Source organism: Ranitomeya variabilis, chromosome 4 (assembly GCF_051348905.1).
Source record: "Ranitomeya variabilis isolate aRanVar5 chromosome 4, aRanVar5.hap1, whole genome shotgun sequence".
Lineage (NCBI taxonomy): Eukaryota > Metazoa > Chordata > Amphibia > Anura > Dendrobatidae > Ranitomeya > Ranitomeya variabilis.
Window position 1 is genome coordinate 105,087,294 of NC_135235.1, and position 27,141 is coordinate 105,114,434.

The 27,141-nt window shown below is 43.0% G+C and overlaps 1 protein-coding gene across 1 annotated transcript in view; it reads right to left on the reverse strand.

The window, feature by feature from the left end:
* The window catches only part of LOC143769959 (sorbin and SH3 domain-containing protein 1-like), a 272,947-nt gene that overhangs the window by 57,189 nt on the left and 188,617 nt on the right, over positions 1-27,141 (reverse strand). Inside the window, exon 21 of the mRNA XM_077259068.1 lies at positions 22,761-22,798. Coding sequence (XP_077115183.1) covers positions 22,761-22,798 — 38 coding nt within the window. The remainder of the gene's footprint in view (positions 1-22,760; positions 22,799-27,141) is intronic.

Sequence of the window (27,141 nt, forward strand, 5' to 3'; positions counted from 1 at the left end):
ATGTACGAACTCTGACAATGCAAACAGAGCAGAACTAAGTAGCACAGTTAAAGAGAATGTGTCATCAGAGAATTGCCTATTGTTTAAAGTATCCCCCCCGAACTCACATTCTTCATTAGAAATAAAAAGTATAACTCTGGCTATTTACACACTGGCTACTGGAGCTTTATTAGTCTCTTAACTTTTTCTTTTTTTTTTCTTAAATCAACATGGACATTAGCCACAGTGATCACAATGAACGTAAATTCTGTATTGTTGCGTCTAATAAGCGTGTGCAAAGGCGTTTGTGACAAGAAGGGAGACAGTGATATCACTTATTGTGATTGGTGGATCCTGTGTTCTGAGTCATGTACAGAGGTGCCACATGTCATTGTAATCCTGCCTCTTATGATAAGGAAACTGCTGTAAACTTTTCCTGAAAGGACAGGAAGCAGGAATCTAAAATAGCCCCAGTGGCCAGGGTTAAAATTGCAAGATTACTGAAACTAAAGTTTTTTAAAGATTGTGAATCCTTCTATATTATTTCAAAACACTATTTTTCGGTGATTCCTTTGTATCGCCGTTCATATTGCACCCACACACACAAATGAGACACCATTTGAAAGGTAAACTTCCCCCCTTCACAAGAAAATAGCCAAACAAACCACACATCCTCGATGCGATCACAAAATGCATTCTAATCATTAATTTTCATAAAACTGCAGTAAAGAAAAATTACCTGCAGGTGGCACCACACTACCCCAAAGCATACGAATACAAAGCTGAAACAAATCCAAACATTTGCGTTGGGGGCTTTCCAGCTTGCCGAACTCCTTGCCCAGCCAATTTCAGGCAGGTACATATAAAATATTTGCTACGTATGTGGAAGTAGAATAAAAGTAAAACTTTACCTGAAGTAAGACTTCAGCTTTAAAACTGAAGATATAAAAGAATGCAGCCTAAAATGGACCGGACAGGTTCTGAACCATCAGATTTTCCATATTATTGGACAGTCATTGAAAAGTCTATCTTCCTTCTAAGGTTGCAGCTTATTGGTGACCTGGAGTCACCTCTGGTTCCAAGTAAAAAACTGCAGCGTTAACAAAACTCAGACTGTACATTGTTTCACGATGGATGAGATTGGTGGAAACAACCTTGCAAAAATTGAAGAAAAAAAAATCCAACCGTAGGGGAAAAATAAACGTAAAATAATCTGCAGATATTACTTTTTTTTTTAAAGGGATATTCCCAGTTATTATACAATGGTGTAAATATGCCCAGTTATGGGGTCATTTCTCCTTCATCATGTTTACTGTCAAAGTAGCACTGCTGTACAGGGAGCTGCTCCGTTCACATACATAGGGTTGTGTTGCACTTCCCTACACTGCAGATAGATGGCAGTGCTGCTGTGGAGGGGAAAAAATGCTGCTGCCCCTGTTCTTTTGCAAGGTCCTGACAATCAGACCTCTTCTGATCAGTAAGCAAAATACCATTATGTTTAATGTTGGGGGATCTCCTTTAGGCTGTACTCACACACAATGTATAAAAAAAAAAAATCGGTCCGTTTTACACGGACGAGAATCGCAGAAATGTTCCCTGAACAGTGATCTGTATGTCATCCGGGTGCAGTGTTTGGAGGCAATTTTCTCGCATGTAAGCATCTGTCCGACTGATTGATTTTCTCGCCGGCTTGCAAAATGGACATATAATGAATCCATGGGCTCAAATATTCGTGAAAACAAATATATAGTCTATATACACTCACCGGCCACTTTATTAGGTACACCATGCTAGTAACGGGTTGGACCCCCTTTTGCCTTCAGAACTGCCTCAATTCTTCGTGGCATAGATTCAACAAGGTGCTGGAAGCATTCCTCAGAGATTTTGGTCCATATTGACATGATGGCATCACACAGTTGCCGCAGATTTGTCGGCTGCACATCCCAAAGATGCTCCATACAAGGCAGGATGGATCCATGCTTTCATGTTGTTTACGCCAAATTCTGACCCTACCATCCGAATGTCGCAGCAGAAATCGAGACTCATCAGACCAAGCAACGTTTTTCCAATCTTCTACTGTCCAATTTCGATGAGCTTGTACAAATTGTAGCCTCAGTTTCCTGTTCTTAGCTGAAAGGAGTGGTACCCGGTGTGGTCTTCTGCTGCTGTAGCCCATCTGCCTCAAAGTTCGACGCACTGTGCGTTCAGAGATGCTCTTAGGCCTACCTTGGTTGTAACGGGTGGCGATTTGAGTCACTGTTGCCTTTCTATCAGCTCGAACCAGTCTGCCCATTCTCCTCTGACCTCTGGCATCAACAAGGCATTTCCGCCCACAGAACTGCCGCTCACTGGATTTTTTTTCTTTTTCGGACCATTCTCTGTAAACCCTAGAGATGGTTGTGCGTGAAAATCCCAGTAGATCAGCAGTTTCTGAAATACTCAGACCAGCCCTTCTGGCACCAACAACCATGCCACGTTCAAAGGCACTCAAATCACCTTTCTTCCCCATACTGATGCTCGGTTTGAACTGCAGGAGATTGTCTTGACCATGTCTACATGCCTAAATGCACTGAGTTGCCGCCATGTGATTGGCTGATTAGAAATTAAGTGTTAACAAGAAGTTGGACAGGTGTACCTAATAAAGTGGCCGGTGAGTGTATATATATATATATATATATATATATATATATATATATATATATATATATATATATATATATATATATATATATATATATATATATACACACACACATACATACATATACACACACACACTGCACAAAAAAAGGGAACACTAAAATACCACATCCTAGATATCACTGAATGAAATATTTCAGTTGCAAATCTTTATTCATTACATAGAGGAATGTGTTGAGAACATAAAAATGATCAATGTAAATCACAACTAATATCCCATGGAGGTTTGGATTTGGAATGATGCTCAAAATCAAAGTGGAAAATCAAATTCCAGGCTGATCCAACTTCAGTGGAAATGCCTCAAGACAACTAAATGATGTTCAGTTCTGTGTGTGTTGCCTCCATGTGCCTGTATGACCTCCCTACAAGGCCTGGGCATGCTCCTGATGATACGTCGGATGGTCTCCTGAGGGATCTCCTCCCAGACCTGGACTAAAGCATCTGCCAACTCCTGGACAATCTATGGTGTAACGTGACGTTGGTGGATCGTGACATGATGTCCCAGATGTGTTCAATCGGATTCAGGTCTGGGGAATGGGCGGGCCAGTCCATAGCTTCAATGCCTTCATCTTGCAGGAACGGCTGACACACTCCAGCCACATGAGGTCTGGCATTGACCTGTATTAGGAGGAACCCAGGGCCAACCACACCAGCATATGGTTTCACAAGGGGTCTGAGGATCTCATCTCAGTACCTAATGGCAGTCAGGCTACCTCTGGCAAGCACATGGAGGGCTGTGCGGCCCTCCAAAGAAATGCCACCCCACACCATTAATGACCCACCGCCAAACCAGTCATGCTGAAGGATGTTGCAGGCAGCAGATGACTCTCCACGGCATCTCCAGACTCTGTCACGTCTGGCACATGTGCTCAGTGTGAATCTTCTTTCATCTGTGAGAAGCGCAGGGCGCCAGTGGCGAATTTGCCAATCCTGGTGTTCTGTGGCAAATGCCAATCGTCCTGCACGGTGTTGGGCTGTGAGCACAACCCCCATCTGTGGACGTCGGGCACTCAGACCATCCTCATGGAGTCGGTTTCTAACCGTTTGTGCAGACACATGCACATTTGTGGCCTGCTGGAGGTCATTTTGCAGGGCCTTGGCAGTGCTCCTCCTGTTCCTCCTTGCACAAAGGCTGAGGTAGCGGTCCTGCTGCTGGGTTGTTGCCCTCCTACATCCCCCTCCACGTCTCCTGGTGTACTGGCCCGTCTCCTGGTAGCGCCTCCAGCCTCTGGACACTATGCTGACAGACAGCAAACCTTCTTGCCACAGCTCGCATTGATGTGCCGTCCTGGATGAGCTGCACTACCTGAGCCACTTGTGTGGGTAGTAGAATCCGTCTCATGCTACCATGAGTGTGAAAGCACAACCAACATTCAAAAATGACCAAAACATCAGCCAGAAAGCATTGGTACTGAGATGTGGTCTGTGGTCCCCACCTGCAGAACCACTCCTTTATTGAGGGTGTCTTGATAATTGCCAATAATTTCCATCTGTTGTCTATTCCATGTGCTCAACAGCATGTGAAATTGATTGTCAAACAGTGTTGCTTCCTAAGTGGACAAAGGCAGGGAGCCAGCACACCGAGGACACCTAAGTGGACAGTTCAGTTTGATTTCACAGAAGTTTGATTTACTTGGAGTTATATTCTGATGTTTACGTGTTCCCTTTATTTTTTTGAGCAGTGTGTATATATATATATATATACACACTATGTTCCAAATTATTATGCAAATTACATTTTTATCGGATTTTCCTAAATGGTTGGTGCAAATGACAATCAGTCTAATAAAAGTCATCACCCGTTAGATTATACATCGAATTTTATTGAAGAAACCTCCCAATGATAACAGTATAATCTCCAAAATGAATAAAAACTCAAAATGCATTGTTCCAAATTATTAGGCACAGCAGAATTTCAAATCATTTGATATGTTTTAAAGAACTGAAAATGCTCATTTGTGGAATTTGCAGCATTAGGAGGTCACATTCACTGAAAAAAAAGCTATTTAACTCCAAAACATCCTAACAGGCCAAGTTACATGTTACCATAGGAACCCTTCTTTGATATCACCTTCACAATTCTTGCATCCATTGAACTTGTGAGTTTTTGGAGAGTTTCTACTTGTATTTCTTTGTATCAAGTCTGAATCGCCTCCCAGAGCTGCTGTTTTGATGTGAACTGCCTCCCACCCTCATAGATCTTTTGCTTGATGATACTCTGAAGGTTCTCTATAGGGTTGAGGTCAGGGGAAGATGGTGGCCACACCATGAGTTTATCTCCTTTTATGCCCATAACAGCCAATGACTCAGAGGTATTCTTTGCAGCATGAGATGGTGCATTGTCAGCATGAAGATTTTGCTCCTGAAGGCACATTTCTGCTTTTTATACCATGGAGGAAAGTTGTCAGTCAGATACTTTGCAGAGGTCATTTTCACACCTTCAGGAACCTTAAAGGGCCCTACCAGCTGTTTCTCCATGATTCCGGCCCAAAACATGACTCCTCCACATCCTTGCTGACGTTGCAGCCTTGTTGGGACATGGTGGCCTGTTGTGAATTCTGTTCTCGAACTCCCTCCGGTGGTTATGAATGGTACTTCGGCGAGTTCTGTCCATGGACTCCCTCTGGTGGCTGTGAGTGGAGCTGCTGGTTCTGAGGTTCCTTCCTCAGCTGACCTCGTTTAGTTCTAGGCTGCTGCTCTATTTAACTCCACTTAGATCGTTACTTGATGCCAGCTGTCAATGTCCTAGTACTGGTTCAGTTCTCTCTTGGATCTTTCAGATGACCTGTCTACTCCAGCAAAAGCTAAGTCCATGCTAGCTTATTTGTTTACCATTGCTTTCTTGTCCAGCTTGCTATCATGATTTTGCCTTGCTAGCTGGAAGCTCTGGGATGCAGAGTGGCACCTCCACGCCGTGAGTCAGTGCGGGGTCTCTTTTGCACACTCTGCGTGTTTTTTTGGTAGTTTTTTATGCTGACCGCAAAGATACCTTTCCTATCCTCAGTCTGTTTATTTAAGTCTGGCCTCCTTTGCTGAAACCTATTTCATTCCTGTTTGTGACTTCCATCTTAACTCACAGTCAATATGTGTGGGGGGCTGCCTATTTCTTTGGGGAATTTCTCTGAGGCAAGTTAGGCCTTATTTTCTATCTTTAGGGGTAGTTAGCTCTTAGGCTGTGAAGAGGCATCTAGGCAGAGTCAGGTACGCTCCACGGCTATTTCTAGTTGTTGTGATAGGATTAGGGGTTGCGGTCAGCAGAGCTCCCACTTCCCAGAGCTTGTCCTGTATTACTAGTTTGCTCATCAGGTCATTCCTAGTGCTCCTAACCACCAGGTCATCATAACAGTGGCCATCCACCAACCATCCACTACTCCATCCATTTGGACCATCCAGGGTAGCTCAACACTTATCAGTAAACAAGAATGTTTGGAAATTAGTCTTCATGTAATTGTGGGCCCAATGCAACCATTTCTGCTTGTGAACACTGTTTAAGGGTGGCTGAATAGTAGGTTTATGCACCACAGCAAGCCTTTGAAGGAGCCTACACCTTGAGGTTGGAGGGAATCCAGAGGCACCAGCAGCTTCAAATATATGTTTGCTGCTTTGTAATGGCTTTTTAGCAGCTGCTCTTCTAATCCGGTGAACTTGCCTGGCAGAAATCTTCCTCATTATGCCTTTATCAGCACAAACACATCTGTGCTCAGATACAGCCACAAATCTCTTAACAGTACGATGATCACGCTTAAGTTTTCGGGAAATTTCTAATGTTTTCATCCCTTCACCAAGGCATTGCACTATTTGATGCTTTTCAGCAGCAGAGAGATCCTTTTTCTTTCCCATGTTATTTGAAAAATGTGGCCTGCTTAATAATGTGGAACATCATTTTTAAGTAGTTTTCCTTTAATTAGAATCACCAGGAAAACTAATTATCCCATGTGTTTAAGATTGATTTCAGTGATCCATTGAGGCCTGAGACACAATACCATCCACAAGTTTATTTGAAAAACAAAACAATTAAATCTTTATCACACTTAAATCCAATTTGCATAATAATTTGGAACACAGTGTATATATATATATATATATATATATATATATATATATATTTGTCAGAGTGACACATACCTCTTTGTGTTCATCATCTCATTAAAGACATTTACATTTGACCAGCTTGATTTTCCTGAAATTGCCTGCGCCCACGACAACCAATGTGCGAACATTTCGAACGGGCCAACTAGTCTTATATATTCATATATAATTATCTTTTCATTTTCTTTTAAGCACATGGAACAAAAGAACCTGGCTTATTAATAAGTAATTTTCTGTGTACATGTTCCCTTTAATGCTGGAGCTCTTATGGACATCATACATAGGGAAGATGCAGTTGTCACGATTAATTGTGGAGAATGCAGGGACATTAGACTGCCAGAGGGTGGACTGGCTGATACTGTTAATGATGGGAGGACTCAGTCTGGCACAAATAATTCACCAGCTCCAATATGGATCCTAATATGGGAGCCCCACCTGGTACTGATAATGGAGAAGCTGCTTCTGGCATGATTGTGGCTGCACTAGAAATTAGGGAGCTGCTTCTGGCATGGTTGTGGCTGCACTAGATATTAGGGAGCTGCTTCTGGCATGGTTGTGGCTGCACTAGATATTAGGGAGCTGCTTCTGGCATGGTTGTGGCTGCACTAGATATTAGGGAGCTGCTTCTGGCATGGTTGTGTCTGCACTAGATATTAGGGAGCTGCTTCTGGCATGGTTGTGGCTGCACTAGATATTAGGGAGCTGCTTCTGGCATGGTTGTGGCTGCACTAGAAATTAGGGAGCTGCTTCTGGCATGGTTGTGGCTGCACTAGATATTAGGGAGCTGCTTCTGGCATGGTTGTGTGTTGTGAATTCCGCTCTTGGGCTCCCTCCGGTGGTTTTGAGTGGAACTGCTGCTCCTTGGATTTAGCAGTCAGCAGCTGCTTCCACTGATCGTCTTTCTGACTCGGCTATTTATCCTGGCTCTATCCTTCAGCCTGGGTCAGTTGTCAATGCTTCCTGGTTGGATTCACATCTCTGCTTGGATTTCCCTGATATTCTGACCAGTTCAGCAAAGATAAGTCCTTGCTTGTTCTTTTGCTGTCCACATATTGTGGACTTAATCGTTCAGCTCTTTCTATGTTTTTTCTTGTCCAGCTTGTCAATATGGATTTATTCAGTTAAGCTGGAAGCTCTGGGAAGCAGATTTACCCTCCACACCTTTAGTCAGGTGTGGAGATTTTTGTAAACTCTGTGGTGGATTTTTCTAGTTTTTTATACTGACCGCACAGTATTCTGTCCTGTTCTATCTATCTAGCTAGACTGGCCTCCTTTGCTACATTCTGATTTCATTCTGCGTATGTCATTTCCCTCTCCACTCACAGTCAATATTTGTGGGGGGCTGCCTTTCCTTTGGGGATTTTCTCTGAGGCAAGATAGCTTTCCTGTTTCCATCTTTAGGGGTAGTTAGTCCTCCGGCTGTGACGAGGTGTCTAGGGAGTGACAGGAACATCCCACAGCTACTTCTAGTGTTTTGATAAGCTCAGGAACTGCGGTCAGTACAGGTACCACCTCCTCCAGAGCTCGTCCCATGTTGCTCCTAAACCACCAGTTCATAACAGTTGTGGCTGCACTAGAAATTAGGGAGCTGCTTCTGGCATTCCAGCTGGCTGTTTTGGGTGCATGGCCAACATTCGTTTATTTTGGCTGTCTGATTTTTTTTATAAATAAATCTCAGATTCACCTTTTAACTGTGCTGTAGTAATAGTTTACAAGTTTTCTTCATTTTGTCCAAATGATTTAGCGCTGCCAAACCCACACACATTCCAGAGCCGGCAGATATTTTACCAATTAGTAACAGTCTGAGCACTGTAGCTTTTACAATGTGCATACACATTACACAGCAGCACAACAAATGTCACCAGAAATTACCCCACCCATCGTTTACCAGACACCGCTCTGTGCAGCATACACAACAGCAACATATGGCATACACACACACACACACACACGAGTCAACACACACACACACAGGTGAGCGCCCATACACAGCAACATAAGGAATACACACAAATATCAGTTAACACACACAGACAGGTCAGCGCCCACACACACAGTCAGCAATATAGGGAATATACGCTCACACATACATAGGAGTAACATACACAGCAACACAAGGAATAAACACACACACGCACATATGAGTAACACATAGGCAGGTCAGCACCCACACACACACACACACACACAGCAACATAAGGAATATACACACACACATCAACACACACACAGGTCAGTGCCCACACACAGCTACATAAAGAATACACGCACAGGTCAGTGTATGTGTGTATATACACAAACACACAGCAACATAAGGAATAAACACACACACGCACATGTGAGTAACACACAGACAGGTCAGCGCCCACACACACACACACACACACACAGCAACATAAGGAATATACACACACACACAAGTCAACACACACACACACAGATCAGCGCCCACACACACAGCAACATAAGGAATACACACACACACACATACATACATAGGAGTAACACACACACACAGGTCAGCGCCCACACAGAGCAACATAAGGAATAAACACACACACATACATATGAGTAACACACAGACAGGTCAGCACCCACACACACACAGCAACATAAGGAATACACATACATAGGAGTAACACACACACAGGTCAGCGCCTACACACACAGCAACATAAGGAATACACACATACATATAAATATATGTGTAACACACATAGGTCAGTGCCCACACACAGCAACGTAAGGAATATACACACGAGTCAACACACACAGGTCAGCGCCCACACACAGCTAAATAAGTTATACGCGCACACACATGCATACATATGAGTAAAACACACACACAGGTCAGCGCCCACACATAGCAACATAAGGAATACACACACACATACATGAGTAACACACACACACAGGTCTGTTGTGAATTTGCTTTTTGGCTCCCTCTAGTGGTTACTAGTGATTTGACTCTGGGTATGTCAGTCATCCCTTGTATGCTCACCTGGGCCGTTAGTTCAGGGGTGTTGCTATATAAGCTCCCTGGACCTTCAGTTCAATGCCTGGCAACGTTGTAATCAGAGCTAATCTGTTGTGCTCTTGTCTACTGATCCTGGTTCCTGCTAGATTAAGCTAAGTCTGCTTTCTTGCTTTTTGCTATTTGTTTTTGTTTGCATTTTTGTCCAGCTTGTACTTAATCTGTATCCTGTCCTTGCTGGAAGCTCTAGGGAGCTGGTGTTCTCCCCCCGGGCCGTTAGACGGTTCGGGGGTTCTTGAATTTCCAGCGTGGATGTTTGATAGGGTTTTTGTTGACCATATAAGTTATCTTACTACATTCTGCTATTAGTAAGCGGGCCTCTCTTTGCTAAACCTAGTTCATTTCTATGTTTGTCATTTCCTCTTACCTCACCGTTATTATTTGTGGGGGGCTTGTATCCTACTTTTGGGGTCCTTTCTCTGGAGGCAAGAGAGGTCTTTGTTTTCCTCTTCTAGGGGTAGTTAGTTCTCCGGCTGGCGCGGGACATCTAGCGACCAACGTAGGCATGTTCCCCGGCTACTTCTAGTGTTGGCGTTAGGAGTAGATATATGGTCAACCCAGTTACCACTGCCCTATGAGCTGGATTTTTGTACTTCGCAGACTTACCTGTTCTTCTGAGACCCTCGCCATTGGGGTCATAACAGTTTGCCAGGCCAGCCTTAAATGTTAAATGCATTGCAGAAGCGGGATTATAAGAAAGAAAATTCTGAGTTTTTTTTTTTCCTCTCTCTCATTTTTTTTTTTCTTTTCCCCTTTACCTCTGAGTGGCTCAAGCTTGCTGTAGACATGAATGTCCAGACCTTGATTACAAGTGTGGACCAGCTTGCTGCTCGTGTGCAGGGCATACAAGATTATGTTACCAGAAATCCTATGTCAGAACCTAAGATACCGATTCCTGAATTGTTTTTCGGAGACCGATTTAAGTTTAGAAATTTCAGGAATAATTGTAAATTATTTTTGTCCCTGAGACCCTGTTCATCTGGAGACTCCGCTCAGCAAGTGAAAATTGTTATTTCTTTTTTACGGGGCGACCCTCAGGATTGGGCCTTCTCGCTGGCGCCAGGAGATCCGGCATTGGCGGATATTGATGCGTTTTTTCTGGCGCTCGGTTTACTTTATGAGGAACCCAATCTTGAGATTCAGGCAGAAAAAGCCTTGCTGGCTATGTCTCAGGGCCAGGACGAGGCTGAAGTGTATTGCCAAAAATTTCGGAAATGGTCCGTGCTGACTCAGTGGAACGAGTGTGCACTGGCCGCAAATTTTAGAAATGGCCTTTCTGAAGCCATTAAGAATGTGATGGTGGGTTTCCCTATTCCCACAGGTCTGAATGATTCCATGGCCCTGGCTATTCAAATTGACCGGCGGTTGCGGGAGCGCAAAACCGCAAATTCCCTTATGGTGTTGTCTGAACAGGCACCTGACTTAAGGCAATGTGATAGAAAAACCGCAAATTCACCTATGGTGCTGTCTGAACAAACACCTGATTTAATGCAATGTGATAGAATCCTGACTAGAAATGAGCGGAAAATTCATAGACGCCAGAATGGCTTGTGTTACTACTGTGGTGATTCTACACATGTTATCTCAGCATGCTCTAAACGTCTAACTAAGGTTGTTAGTCCTGTCACCGTTGGTAATTTGCAACCTAAATTTATTCTATCTGTAACTTTGATTTGTTCACTGTCATCTTATCCTGCCATGGCGTTTGTAGATTCAGGTGCTGCCCTGAGTCTTATGGATCTGTCATTTGCCAAGCGCTGTGGTTTTGTTCTTGAGCCATTAGAAAATCCTATCCCTCTTAGGGGTATTGATGCTACGCCGTTGGCAGAAAATAAACCGCAGTTTTGGACACAGGTTACCATGTGTATGACTCCTGAACATCGGGAGGTTATACGTTTTCTTGTTTTGCATAAAATGCATGATTTGGTTGTTTTGGGGTTGCCATGGTTGCAGACCCATAATCCAGTCTTGGATTGGAAGGCCATGTCAGTGTCAAGTTGGGGATGCCGTGGAAATCATGGGGATTCCCTGCCCGTGTCTATTGCTTCTTCTACGCCTTCGGAAGTTCCGGAGTATTTGTCTGATTATCAGGATGTTTTCAGCGAGTCCAGGTCCAGTGCACTGCCTCCTCATAGGGAGTGTGACTGCGCAATAGAGTTGATTCCAGGCAGTAAGTTTCCTAAGGGAAGATTATTTAACCTGTCGGTACCTGAACATACCGCTATGCGTTCATATATTAGAGAGTCTCTGGAGAAGGGGCATATCCGTCCTTCTTATTCCCCTCTTGGTGCGGGATTCTTTTTTGTGGCCAAAAAGGACGGATCTTTGAGGCCTTGTATTGACTATCGGCTCTTAAATAAGATCACTGTCAAATTTCAGTATCCTTTGCCGCTGTTGTCAGACTTGTTTGCCCGGATTAAAGGTGCCAAGTGGTTCACCAAGATAGATCTTCGTGGTGCGTACAACCTTGTGCGCATTAAGCAAGGAGATGAATGGAAAACCGCATTCAATACGCCCGAAGGTCATTTTGAGTACTTGGTGATGCCTTTTGGGCTCTCTAATGCGCCTTCAGTTTTTCAGTCCTTTATGCATGACATTTTCCGGAAGTATCTGGATAAATTTTTGATCGTTTATCTGGACGATATTCTGTTTTTTTCTGATGATTGGGACTCGCATGTAGAACAGGTCAGGATGGTTTTCAAGATTTTGCGTGAAAATTCTTTGTTTGTTAAAGGCTCAAAGTGTCTCTTTGGTGTACAGAAGGTTCCCTTTTTAGGGTTCATTTTTTCCCCTTCTGCTGTGGAGATGGACCCAGTCAAGGTCCGAGCTATTCATGATTGGACTCAGCCCTCGTCAGTTAAGAGTCTTCAGAAGTTCTTGGGTTTTTCTAACTTTTACCGTCGTTTTATCGCTAATTTTTCTAGCGTTGTTAAACCTTTGATGGATATGACCAAGAAAGGCTCTGATGTAGCTAACTGGGCTCCTGCTGCCGTGGAGGCTTTCCAGGAGTTGAAATGCCGGTTTACTTCGGCGCCTGTTTTGTGCCAGCCTGATGTCTCACTGCCCTTTCAGGTTGAGGTGGATGCTTCGGAGATTGGGGCAGGGGCCGTTTTGTCTCAGAGAGGTCCTGGTTGCTCTACTATGAGACCTTGTGCCTTTTTCTCTAGGAAGTTTTCACCTGCAGAGCGAAATTATGATGTGGGCAATCGGGAGTTGTTGGCCATGAAGTGGGCATTTGAGGAGTGGCGTCATTGGCTCGAGGGTGCTAAGCATCGTGTGGTGGTTTTGACTGATCACAAAAATCTGATGTATCTCGAGTCTGCTAAACGCCTGAATCCTAGACAGGCCCGCTGGTCATTGTTTTTCTCCCGTTTTGACTTTGTGGTCTCGTATTTACCAGGTTCGAAGAATGTGAAGGCCGATGCTCTGTCTAGGAGCTTTGTGCCTGATGCTCCTGGAGTCGCTGAACCTGTGGGTATTCTTAAGGAAGGAGTTATCTTGTCAGCTATTTCTCCGGATCTGCGACGTGTGTTGCAGAGATTTCAGGCTGGTAGGCCTGACTCTTGTCCACCTGACAGTTGTTTGTGCCTGCTAGGTGGACCAGTAGAGTCATTTCCGAGGTTCATTCCTCGGTGTTGGCAGGGCACCCGGGAATTTTTGGCACCAGGGATCTGGTGGCCAGGTCCTTTTGGTGGCCGTCCTTGTCAAGGGATGTGCGGTCTTTTGTGCAGTCCTGTGGGACTTGTGCTCGAGCTAAGCCTTGCTGTTCTCGTGCCAGCGGGTTGCTCTTGCCCTTGCCTGTCCCGAAGAGACCTTGGACACACATCTCTATGGATTTCATTTCTGATCTTCCGGTGTCTCGGGGCATGTCTGTCATCTGGGTGATATGTGATCGTTTCTCCAAGATGGTCCATTTGGTTCCTTTGCCTAAGTTGCCTTCCTCTTCCGATCTGGTTCCTGTGTTCCTCCAGAACGTGGTCCGTTTACACGGCATTCCTGAGAATATTGTGTCGGACAGAGGATCCCAGTTTGTTTCCAGGTTCTGGCGATCCTTTTGTGGTAGGATGGGCATTGATTTGTCGTTTTCGTCCGCTTTTCATCCACAGACTAATGGACAAACGGAGCGAACTAATCAGACTCTGGAGGCTTATTTGAGGTGTTTTGTCTCTTCTGATCAGGATGATTGGGTGACCTTCTTGCCGTTGGCTGAATTTGCCCTTAATAATCGGGCTAGTTCCGCCACCTTGGTTTCGCCATTTTTCTGCAACTCTGGTTTCCATCCTCGTTTTTCCTCGGGACATGTGGAGCCTTCTGACTGTCCTGGGGTGGATTCTGTGGTAGATAGGTTGCAGCAGATCTGGAATCATGTGGTGGACAACTTGAAGTTGTCACAGGAGAAGGCTCAGCGTTTTGCCAACCGCCGCCGCGGTGTGGGTCCCCGACTTCGTGTTGGGGATTTGGTATGGCTGTCTTCTCGATTTGTTCCTATGAAGGTCTCCTCTCCCAAATTTAAGCCTCGCTTCATTGGTCCGTACAAGATATTGGAAATCCTTAATCCTGTGTCCTTTCGCCTGGATCTTCCGGTGTCGTTTGCCATTCACAACGTATTTCATAGGTCCTTGTTGCGGCGGTACGTTGTGCCTGTGGTTCCTTCTGCTGAGCCTCCTGCTCCGGTGTTGGTTGAGGGCGAGTTGGAGTACGTGGTGGAGAAGATCTTAGATTCTCGTCTCTCCAGGCGGAGGCTTCAGTACCTGGTCAAGTGGAAGGGCTATGGTCAGGAGGATAATTCCTGGGTGGTCGCCTCTGATGTGCATGCGGCCGATTTAGTTCGGGCCTTTCACGCCGCTCATCCTGATCGCCCTGGTGGTCTTGGTGAGGGTTCGGTGACCCCTCACTAAGGGGGGGGGTACTGTTGTGAATTTGCTTTTTGGCTCCCTCTAGTGGTTACTAGTGATTTGACTCTGGGTATGTCAGTCATCCCTTGTATGCTCACCTGGGCCGTTAGTTCAGGGGTGTTGCTATATAAGCTCCCTGGACCTTCAGTTCAATGCCTGGCAACGTTGTAATCAGAGCTAATCTGTTGTGCTCTTGTCTACTGATCCTGGTTCCTGCTAGATTAAGCTAAGTCTGCTTTCTTGCTTTTTGCTATTTGTTTTTGTTTGCATTTTTGTCCAGCTTGTACTTAATCTGTATCCTGTCCTTGCTGGAAGCTCTAGGGAGCTGGTGTTCTCCCCCCGGGCCGTTAGACGGTTCGGGGGTTCTTGAATTTCCAGCGTGGATGTTTGATAGGGTTTTTGTTGACCATATAAGTTATCTTACTACATTCTGCTATTAGTAAGCGAGCCTCTCTTTGCTAAACCTAGTTCATTTCTATGTTTGTCATTTCCTCTTACCTCACCGTTATTATTTGTGGGGGGCTTGTATCCTACTTTTGGGGTCCTTTCTCTGGAGGCAAGAGAGGTCTTTGTTTTCCTCTTCTAGGGGTAGTTAGTTCTCCGGCTGGCGCGGGACATCTAGCGACCAACGTAGGCATGTTCCCCGGCTACTTCTAGTGTTGGCGTTAGGAGTAGATATATGGTCAACCCAGTTACCACTGCCCTATGAGCTGGATTTTTGTACTTCGCAGACTTACCTGTTCTTCTGAGACCCTCGCCATTGGGGTCATAACACAGGTCAGCGCCCACACACACACACAGCAACAAAATTAATACATATATATATATATATATATATATATATATATATATATATATATATACAAACACACAGCGACATAAGGAATACACACACAACAACATAAGCAATACACACACACAAGTCAACTCAACACACACATGGCAACATAAGGAATACACACACACACATATATATATATATATATATATATATACACACATACACAGCTACATAAGGAATAAACGCACGCACATATGCATACACATGAGTAAAACACACACACACAGGTCAGCACCCACACACAGCAACATAAGGAATACACGCATACACGTGCATGAGTAACACACATACAGGTCAGCGCCCACACACACACAGCAACAAAAGGAATACATATACTGTACATTATATATATATATATATATATATATATATATATATATATATATATATATATATATATATATATATATATATATATACACACACACACACTCAAACACACACAGCAACATAAGGAATACACACACACACACGAGTCAACACACACAGGTCAGTGCCCACACACACAGCAACATAAGGAATACACACACACACAGATAAACATAAAAGTGTGGGTCAATTATTATTCAACCCCTAGGTTTAATATTTTGTGGAATAACCTTTGTTTGCAATTACAGCTAATAATCGTCTTTTATAAGACCTGATCAGGCCGGCACAGGTCTCTGGAGTTATCTTGGCCCACTCCTCCATGCAGATCTTCTCCAAGTTATCTAGGTTCTTTGGGTGTCTCATGTGGACTTTAATCTTGAGCTCCTTCCACAAAGTTTTCAATTGGGTTAAGGTCAGGAGACTGACTAGGCCACTGCAACACCTTGATTTTTTGCCTCTTGAACCAGGCCTTGGTTTTCTTGGCTGTGTGCTTTGGGTCGTTGTCTTGTTGGAAGATGAAATGACGACCCATTTTAAGATCCTTGATGGAGGAGCGGAGGTTCTTGGCCAAAATCTCCAGGTAGGCCGTGCTATCCATCTTCCCATGGATGCGGACCAGATGGCCAGGCCCCTTGGCTGAGAAACAGCCCCACAGCATGATGCTGCCACCACCATGCTTGACTGTAGGGATGGTATTCTTGGGGTCGTATGCAGTGCCATCCAGTCTCCAAACGTCACGTGTGTGGTTGGCACCAAAGATCTTGATCTTGGTCTCATCAGACCAGAGAACCTTGAACCAGTCAGTCTCAGAGTCCTCCAAGTGATCATGAGCAAACTGTAGACGAGCCTTGACATGACGCTTTGAAAGTAAAGGTACCTTACGGGCTCGTCTGGAACGGAGACCATTGCGGTGGAGTACGTTACTTATGGTATTGACTGAAACCAATGTCCCCACTGCCATGAGATCTTCCCGGAGCTCCTTCCTTGTTGTCCTTGGGTTAGCCTTGACTCTTCGGACAAGCCTGGCCTCGGCACGGGAGGAAACTTTCAAAGGCTGTCCAGGCCGTGGAAGGCTAACAGTAGTTCCATAAGCCTTCCATTTCCGGATGATGCTCCCAACAGTTGAGACAGGTAGGCCCAACTCCTTGGAAAGGGTTTTGTACCCCTTGCCAGCCTTGTGACCCTCCACGATCTTGTCTCTGATGGCCTTGGAATGCTCCTTTGTCTTTCCCATGTTGACCATGTTTGAGTGCTGTTCACAAGTTTGGGGAGGGTCTTAAATAGTCAGAAAAGGCTGGAAAAAGAGATAATTAATCCAAACATGTGAAGCTCATTGTTCTTTGTGCCTGAACTACTTCTTAATACTTTAGGGGAACCAAACAGAATTCTGGGGGATTGAGGGGTTGAATAATAAATGACCCTCTGAAAAAACTTTTCACAATTTAAAAAAAAAAATAAACAAAGAAATAACATTCTTTTTTGCTGCAGTGCATTTCACACTTCCAGGCTGATCTACAGTCCAAATGTCACAATGCCAAGTTAATTCCAAATGTGTAAACCTGCTAAATCTGCAGGGGGTTGAAAACTACTTGTAGGCACTGTATACACACACACAAACACACAGCGACATAAGGAATACACACGCATACAACACACACACACACACACACACACACCACAACATAAGCAATACACACACACACAGCAACATAAGGAATGCACACACACACATATATATATATATATATATATATATATGTATATATATATATATATATATATATATATATATATATATATATATATATATATATATATATATATATACTAGATGGTGGCCCGATTCTAACGCATAGGGTATTCTAGAATATGTATGTCCACGTAGTATATTGCACAGCCCACGTAGTATATTGCCCATGCCCAGCCACGTAGTATATTGCCCAGCCAAGTAGTATATTGCCCAGTGACGTAGTATACAGCACAGAGCCACGTAGTATATTGCACAGCGACGTAGTATACAGCACAGAGCCACGTAGTATATTGCCCAGCCACGTAGTATATTGGGCAGTCACGTAGTATATTGCCTAGCTACATAGTATATTGCCCAGCCAGGTATGTCACAGGTTAAAAAAATAAAAAATAAACATATACTCACCTTCCGAAGGCACATTGTAGTTCTGTCGCCTGTGTGGGGTGCAGGCGGCAGCTTCCGGTCCCAGGGTGTGATGACGTAGCGGACTGTGGCCGTCGCTGATTGGTCGCGGCAGCCATGACAGGCAGCTGGCGAGACCAATCAGCGACTTGGATTCCATGACAGACAGAGGCCGCGACCAATGTATATCCGTGACAGACAGACAGACAGAAGGACAGATAGGCGGAAGTACAACTTAGACAATTATATAGTAGATGTAATATATATATTATATATATACACACACACACACAGCGACATAAGGATTACACACACATACAACGCAAACAACAACATAAGCAATACACACACACACGTCAACTCAACATACACGGCAACATAAGGAATACACACACACCTCCTTCTCTGTTTATAGACATTTTTGTGCTGCATACCTGTAATGCAGTCACCCTTGAAAATTTCCAAACGTTCTCCATGGGGGGTATAAAATGTCAGGACACATTTAATGAAACAAATGGAATGCAGCTAACTCACAGAAACATCTTTTCTATACAAAGAGATGTCAGGATAACAGACACAATGTGGATTACACTCCAAAAAACATCTTAACCCCTTCACGACATGTGCCGTACTAGTACAGCGCATGTCGTGTCTCCCCCTTTGATGTGGGCTCCGGCACTGGGACCACATCAAAGTTGCGAAATGTCAGACATGTGTGCGCAATAGCGGCAGGTGGAATCGCGATCCACCCGCTGCTATTAACCTGCTAAATGCCGCTGACAGCGGCATTTAACTACCGCTTCCGGACGCGCGGCCGGAAATGAGCACATTGCCGACCCCGGCACATGATCAGGGGTCAGCGATACGTCAGGATGGTAACCATAGAGGTCCTTGAGACCTCAATGGTTACTGATGCTGGACTGCTGTGAGCGCCACCCTGTGGTCGGCGCTCATAGCAAGCCTGCATTTCAGCTACATAGCAGCGATCATCAGATAGCTGCTATATAGCGGAGCCGATCGAGAGGTGCCAGCTTCTAGCCTCCCATGGAGGCTATTGAAGCATGGCAAAAATAAAAAAAAATGTTTTTAAAAATATGAAAAAAATAAAAAAGAATATAAAAGTTTAAATCACCTCCCGTTTGCCACATCCAAAATAAAACAATAAAAAAAATTAAAACTACACATATTTGGTATCGCCGCGTTCAGAGTCGCCCGATCTATCAACAAAAATAAAAGCATTAACCTGATCGCTAAACAGCGTAGCGAGAAATAAATTTGAAATGCCAGAATTACGTTTTTTTGGTCGCCGCGACATTGCATCAAAATGCAATAACGGGCGATCAAAAGAATGTATCTGCACAAAAGTGGTATCATTAAAAACGACAGCTCGGCATGCAATCCATAAGCCCTCACCTGACCCCAGATCACGAAAAATGGAGACGCTATGGGTATCGGAAAATGGCGCAATTTTTTTTTTTTTTAGCAAAGTTTTGAATTTTTTTTCACCACTTATATAAAAAATAACCTAGACATGTTAGGTGTCTATAAACTCGTAATGACCTGGGGAATCATAATATCAGGTCAGTTTTAGCAGTTAGTGAACCTAGCAAAAAAGCCAAACAAAAAACAAGTGTGGGATTGCACTTTTTTTGCAATTTCACCACACTTGGAATTTTTTTTCCCCGTTTTCTAGTACAAGTCATGGTAAAACCAATGGTGTCGATCATAAGTACAACTCGTCCTTCAAAAAACAAGCCCTCACATGACCATATTGATGGAAAAATAAAAAAGTTATGGCTCTGGGAAGGAGGGGAGCGAAAAACGAGAACGCAAAAACGAAAAAGGGCCGCGGCGTGAAGGGGTTAATGTCCTTTGGTCTTAAAGGGAACCTGTCACCCCGTTTTTTCCGTATGAGATAAAAATACTGTTAAATAGGGCCTGAGCTGTGCATTACAATAGTGTATTTTGTGGACCCCGATTCCCCACCTATGCTGTGGTGGTGAAATCTGCTTCAGGAAAATGGCCGCCGCGATCTCCATCTGCGCACGCGCGGCATCCCGCGGCCATTTTCCTGAAGCCCCGGGCAGCAGAGCGCTCCATCTGCGCACGCGCGGCCACAGGAAGATGGCCACCCCCACCGATCACCAGGGGAATAGCGCAGATCGCGCTCTTTTCCCTCCCCTGTGCAGTGGATTCTGGACTTGGGCATGCGCAAACCACTACGCCACCAACGGAAAACTAAGCAAGATCTGGGGGAAGACACCACGCCCATCTGACCAGACCAGCCTGATTGACAGGTGAAAACGGCTACTTTGGTAACGTATTTCGGCAGCATAGGTGGGGAATGGGGGTCCACAAAATACAGTATTGTAATGCACAGCTCAGGCCCTATTTAACAGTATTTTTATCTCATACGGAAAAAACGGGGTGACAGGTGCCCTTTAAGAGAATGATGTGTAACGAGAAAATTATCTATTGTTTTAATCAGGTTTTGATAGTACATGTATTATTAAAAGATTTAGCATTGCTCTATGGCAATCCACAGACTAAATTTAACCAAAAGCAACACCTGCCTGGATGATGGGCAAAAATTGACCATATTGTGCCGAATACTTTATTTTCAGGTTCCTCGCTGAATACACATCTATGTTTGACCAAGTAAAGTATGTATGTGTTTGTATGGGAAGGTTGGGAGAAATTGCTGTCAGCTTGTACAACCGACAGCCTTTGTATGTGTGTGTGGACAGCTTTAGTTTGTGTACAATGTTGTAGCATAAGTTGATGGTATATCAAAATGGACAAAAAATAACTATACTTAGAAGTATATAATGGAATTGTTGCATATGCAATCTCATAGTATACGAGTGTAGGTTCACCACAAGAATGTATTCTTTAAAATCACTTCCAGAAATACTGCACAATATATTCTGTAAGCCCTACAATCCTGAAAGGGAAGTGTTAAAGTGTTAATGAGAACAGAAAAGTACCCTGAAGTGCTATATGCAAATCCTGAAGATATTTTCTGCATAACTTAATTTGTTAACAGAATAATTTACAAATCATTTAGTACATCCCCCACCCAATCGCAGCGACTAAAATCTCACCAAAGTCTTTTGGGGATTTACTATACTTTACTTCCTGCAAGAAGACTTTTCAGGCCATCAGGCACAGAAGCCTTTGACACATAGATACAGTTGGGAAGATCATACAATATGATTTGCTGGATTTTTTTTTTTTACGATTCTGTCTCTTGCAGTTAAAGTGTACCTGCGATAAAACATACACACCTCTCCATTCATTGTAGGTGGGAAAACTTGCGAAATCGGCAGAGTATCAAATACTTATTTTCCCCACTGTATATAAGAGGTGAATTTGTCACCGAATGAGGAGGCTTCATTATTTATTAGAGTTAAACTAATGTAGTAATTTTCCCTGCTATCCCGATATAGCTCAATATTACTATATAAGCACAACTCAATGTGATATCTTCATTTACCAACTTTGCTTCCGGTAGGACTGCAGTAAACCTAGGGGGCACAGATGTGAGCTGCTCTATCTATGGGTAAAAAGATGGGTCGCACAATCTGATATTAGGTAATGTTGCCCACCTTTTCTTGCCCTATACATAAACATAATTCTGATTTAAGAAGCCCACCCATTAAGTTTTTTCCCCCTAAATCTTTATATATATTTTTATGTAGTGTGTGTGTGTTTATATACTCCCCTATCTAGGTCTTCACCGGTATCCAGCGCCGTTCAGCTCCTCCTCTGAGTGACGTCACCGCTCTTCAGACTCTCCGTCACACTCTAAGCGTGAGGCAGAAGTCTCTTTTACAATGTTTGTCTATGGAGCCTGGTTCTGACACTCCATAGGCTTACACTGTAAAATCCACTTCCGAGTCATGCAAGGCGCAGCGTGACACAGAGAGTCTGAGAACAGTTACATCACTAAGAAGAGGAGTGGAGTGGCGCTGGATACAAGAGGAGGCGGGGGGAGATGGTAGGGCATAAATTAAAGGGCATTTGTCAGTAATATACACCCTCCATAGCCGTCTATATGGGCATGGAGGTCATAGGAAGCTGAATAAAATGATACCTTAATATCGGTGATCCGATATTTTATTCTAGAGAAATCCATATTTTTCTAAATGTGTGCCTGGCCAGTAGATCTTAACAGCTCATTTACATATTAAGAAAAACATGGATGTCTCTGGAATAGGACATCGGATTGCAGATATTATGGTATCATTTTATTCAGCTTCCTATGACCTACATGCCCATATAGACGGCTTTGGAGCGTTCATCCTACTGACAGATGCCCTTTAACGCACACATTACACTATAACCACACATATATTGAGGAGGGGATCTTTAAATAACTTGTTAGCACTTGATAACTTGTTTTGATGGGCGATGGCATAAATCATGGGGACATTTCCATAAATAATAATAGTAATAGCATCAAATTAGAAATTCTATCAAATAAATCCATTTCCTGCTACAGAAACTAACTAAAGAGAATGAAGGGGATTTTAATAATAAAAATGGAGGCTAGGCACACACATGACCTATTTAACCGATAGAAACATTATAAAGTCTAAAAGGCGTTGATTTTGGGTAAATGTTGTGCATATTTTGTCTGTAAATGAATACTGCAAGAACAGGAACTGTACATTAATGTGAGAAATGACGGCAACTTACTAGGATGGAAGGTCGTCCGGGCGGCTCACAGCTGCATTCTGCAAGAGTCCAAGAAAAGTGTTCGTTCAGATGGGGAAATCGCAGACAATATCCTTTAGTATTCTGTGCATTTTGCCATTGTACCTCCATGAATGTATGAAAACTTTAGCCACCGCAGTGTGCGCTCATGTCTACAGGCAGCCAGCATTCACAATGACTAGTTGCTTTTATGTCTGTCAATGAGTCACTGCCTACAAAGCCAGCACAGGCAGATAAGCAGCTGGTATAAGAATAGCAAGCCTGGAATTGTTTTCACACAGTTTTTCCTTAAGAGGTGCAATCCCACATCTGAGTGAAACTCATCAAGAGAGACTGCAAGTGTAAAAAAAAACCCCAAACCCTCAGCAATGGAAATGAAGGAGCAACGTCAATTAGACGTTTTATTTTCTAACCAAAAGTCTGTTCCTTCCAGGATGTTATGTGTAATCCAAATACTGGAATAAATAAAACTATGGAAAATAAATCTGCATGGTGATGTGGGTAAACCCTTTTTAAAATGAAGATGCTCTATGAATTGAAACTTAATTCTATTAGCATTTTGGATTGACATTTTAGTAACATAGTATTTAAGGTTGAAGGAAGACTTTAAGTCCATCTAGTTCAACCCATAGCCTAACATGTTGATCCATAGGAAGGCAAAGAAAAACATGCGGCAAACACTAAGCTCCACATTGGGGAAAAATATTCCTTCCTGACGCCACATACAGCAATCATTAGTGTTAAAGGCGTTTTCCAGATAAAAAAAATACAAAATTTCAAGTATAAACACCAAGTTACAGAACTTGTTAATATAGTTCTATTGACCCGAGTGCCCTATTATCAGGATGTTACAGTTTCCTGGGTACTGGCTGCATCATTTTACCAGTGCTGTGTTATGGGGGGCTAGCTGACTGCGTATTTCCATAGCTACATCAGCCCCCTCTCTATTGTGGTGACAGAAAAGGGTCTGTTTCACAGAAATGAGCAATCATCAGTCCCTTTCATACATTGCTCTGTGGATGATGTTCTGTGTGGAGCACAGGACTGGAAGCAAAGCAGCTGATGCCCGGAATGAAGTGCCTACCTGATGATGGGGGCACCTGACCTATTGGAACTAGATTAGTGAATTATATAAGTTACTAGTTATTGTATATTTTTATTTGCCTGGAAAACTCCTGTAACACCAATAGTCTTTCCCCTCACTTCAAAATTACAGGAGCCCAGATATTCTTTTCCTATTAAATTATGTTATAAGGAAATCCAGGAGCCCTTGTTAAATGGAATCTGTCAGCAGGTTGCCAGCATGAGGTAGGGGCTGAGATACTGATTTCAGATATGTGCCACTTATTAGCTTGTGTGCTCTTGCTCCAATTTAATGAGTATTTTATCAGCAGGAGATTATCACTACAAGGCTAGCTCCCTCCTGCCATGTAGTCTAACCACGCCCCAGCACTGATTAGCAGCTTTATGTCCGTAGACAATGTATATAGAAATCTGTGGTGTGGGCGGGATTAGCTTGCTCAGCTATGCCACATTCTACATTTAAAAACTGATTGTGTCACAACTGCTGCACCCAGTAAAGTAAGTGATAAATCACTGGAATCAGAGTCTCTTTCTCTATATCATGCTGCGCTCCGATGAGGTAGCAAAAACCTGATGACAGATTCCCTTTAAGAAAAAAAAAATCAGTTTAAGAGGATCAACAATTGTATACGATTGATTTTATACATATTGAGTTCACTTGATTGCACTTCCACATAAGTGTTGTTCCAAGTCTTATAGTAAAATTACTTCATATGGAAATGTAACATTCGCGTTTCAGTTGTATTGTCCATATTTAGAAGTTCTATACATTAAAACAATTAGAATTTAAAACTTTCATGTATAGGGAGAAAACAAACCTTTTCCAATATATTATTCTTATGGGAACTCTTAAAGTACCCAAAGATCAATAACCAATAATCCTTAAAAGTGCTTAATAAATAGTTAAGCAAAGTATCTGGGATGAAGCTCCTCATCTTCCTTAGACGCTTAAGTTTCCCAACGCTGGGATTTAAAGCACTTTGCTTTTTAAACCATTACTAAGCATCAAAGTGGATACCTTACTATACAGCCTAGGTCCAAGTAGCCAATACTAGAAATAAAATCTTAATTTGATAGTCAAAAATATTCTTTTTATGTATGTACTAGTTTTTAGTTGTGTTCAAAATAGATGTATGGTACGATACGAGCATCCAGGTGTGAGATGCAGAATTATGTGCTTCCAAAGAACCATGTCTACATTTTAGGTAGCCCTGCTCCTTCATTCATACAGACCATCTAGTAGGCACACACTGTATTTTTCAGCTAATTTGTTGAAAGCGTTTATCCCGATGGAAGATCTTCCTATATCCCCATAGTCCTGCACACTCGATATGGGATAGCAACAACTGGCAAAGTGCATATTGGAAGGATTTGTCAATATCATTACTGTGATATCCACATTATTGCATAGAACACAATTATGGAAGCAATTTTACTAATCAGCCAAAGGTATTGCAAGCACAGATAAGCAAACAGCAACATGACAAGACAAAACATGTATGAACAGCATTACAATATACAACAGCGGTGCAAGTAATAGAACCAACAACAGGGATGCACATCTATGTGGTGGGCACCTGGGTGGGCAACATATTGCTAGTTATACAGTCAGTCTGGATTGGGCGAGGTTAAAGTGGTTATACAGGACTTTAATATTGGTGATAGGTTAGGTCATCAATATCAAATGGATAGGACTCTGACCGCCACCAATCAGCTTATTGAAGGGTTTTGCAGCAAAAGCGGTGGCCCCTTTATTGTTCATCAGACACAGGCGTGTACAATTAGTGCCAACCTTGCTTCATACTATAGCTCTTTGTAACCCAGCCCCATTCAAGTAAATGGGCGCGAGCTGTATTACCAGGGATAGCAACTAACAAATGTAAAGAGCTGTGCCTGGGCAACAATCGAGAGTCCACAGTGCTTGCTGAAGCACTGTGGCCCCTTCATTATATAGAATGAATGTGGGTGGGAGTCGGGCCACACTAATATGATGTTTCCTATAAAGATAGGTCATCAATATTAAAGAAAACTCCTTTAATTAAATTTAAGTAAAAAGTGCTAGAATCACCGTGACCAACATATTCTTATACGACTGCAAGACCTAAAGAAATGCTCTTACACAACACAGATTTAGGAGAAAAAAGGGGAAGAGGATTAATTAAAATTGTGAAATAAAAAAACGTGCTTTGGGAAAGAATTTCCATAGTGTTAATTGATTCCACTGAATCAGAAGATTGGCTTTTAATGAGATTCTTCTACAAGGCCTAAGTGATTTAGGAAAATATGCGCCTGTTGGAGCCACGTTACAGAACAGATTTGTGAATTTTGATTTGCTAAAATAATGCATGTTATTATAGCAAATGTCCTGACTTGGCAGGTGCAAAGTTTTCTGATGCCGAGCTGCAGTTCTGTGGAGCTTATCATATCCTCGTGCTTACTCTTCAGATCCATCACTACTGCTTGTATCCACAAGTCTAAAGATCCAATGCTGCAATTTAGGTTTCATTCACAATCATCCAATAGAATTATTTCATTCATGAAATTAGAACCCAATTCGTCAAGGCCGGAGATTTCCATGCCGATCATGATGAGGGAAAGGGGTGGAGTGCGAGGCTCCGGATTCATTAAGAAGCGCACACCTCTTAATGAATCAGAAGCATGCGAAGAGTGGAGTGTGCCTTGCATGCATGAATAAGATTTGTGGTGTCATGAATTTGTGGATTCACAAATTCTCATTCATCAAAGCTTTTACACCAGAATTCTTGAGTAAAATCTTTGATGAAATAGGCTCACAGTTTTTTGTAGTTTCTGAGATCCAGGCAGAGTATGTCATTACTAGAAGTCATCATTGGAAGGAGATGAGGGGATATCAGGTCACCATGTAGTGTCGTCTGATGATTCTGGTTGAGGACTGTGTTGTGGCTGCCGGTCATGCATGTGAAGTTCAGCTGTAGATAACTGGAAAAGGGAAAATCGGCACAGCCAGCCAACAATATATAAAATGGCAAGCTTTAATCAAGTTTCATTGAAAACGTGGCATCCAGTAGCATGATAAAAACCTGAAGTGTTTATCCTATGACTAAGGGCGCTTGCACGCCGGACAAGTGTCAGGTTTATATCATGCTACTGGATTCCACGGTTTTAAAGAATCTAATAAAGCTTGCCATTTTATATACTGTTGGCTGGATGTGCCGATTTTTCCTTTTCCAATTTTTAGAAATCATCATGCTTGGTATGGCCTGATGTGGTGAATTGTATGAAGGTTCCTTCATAGCATCTT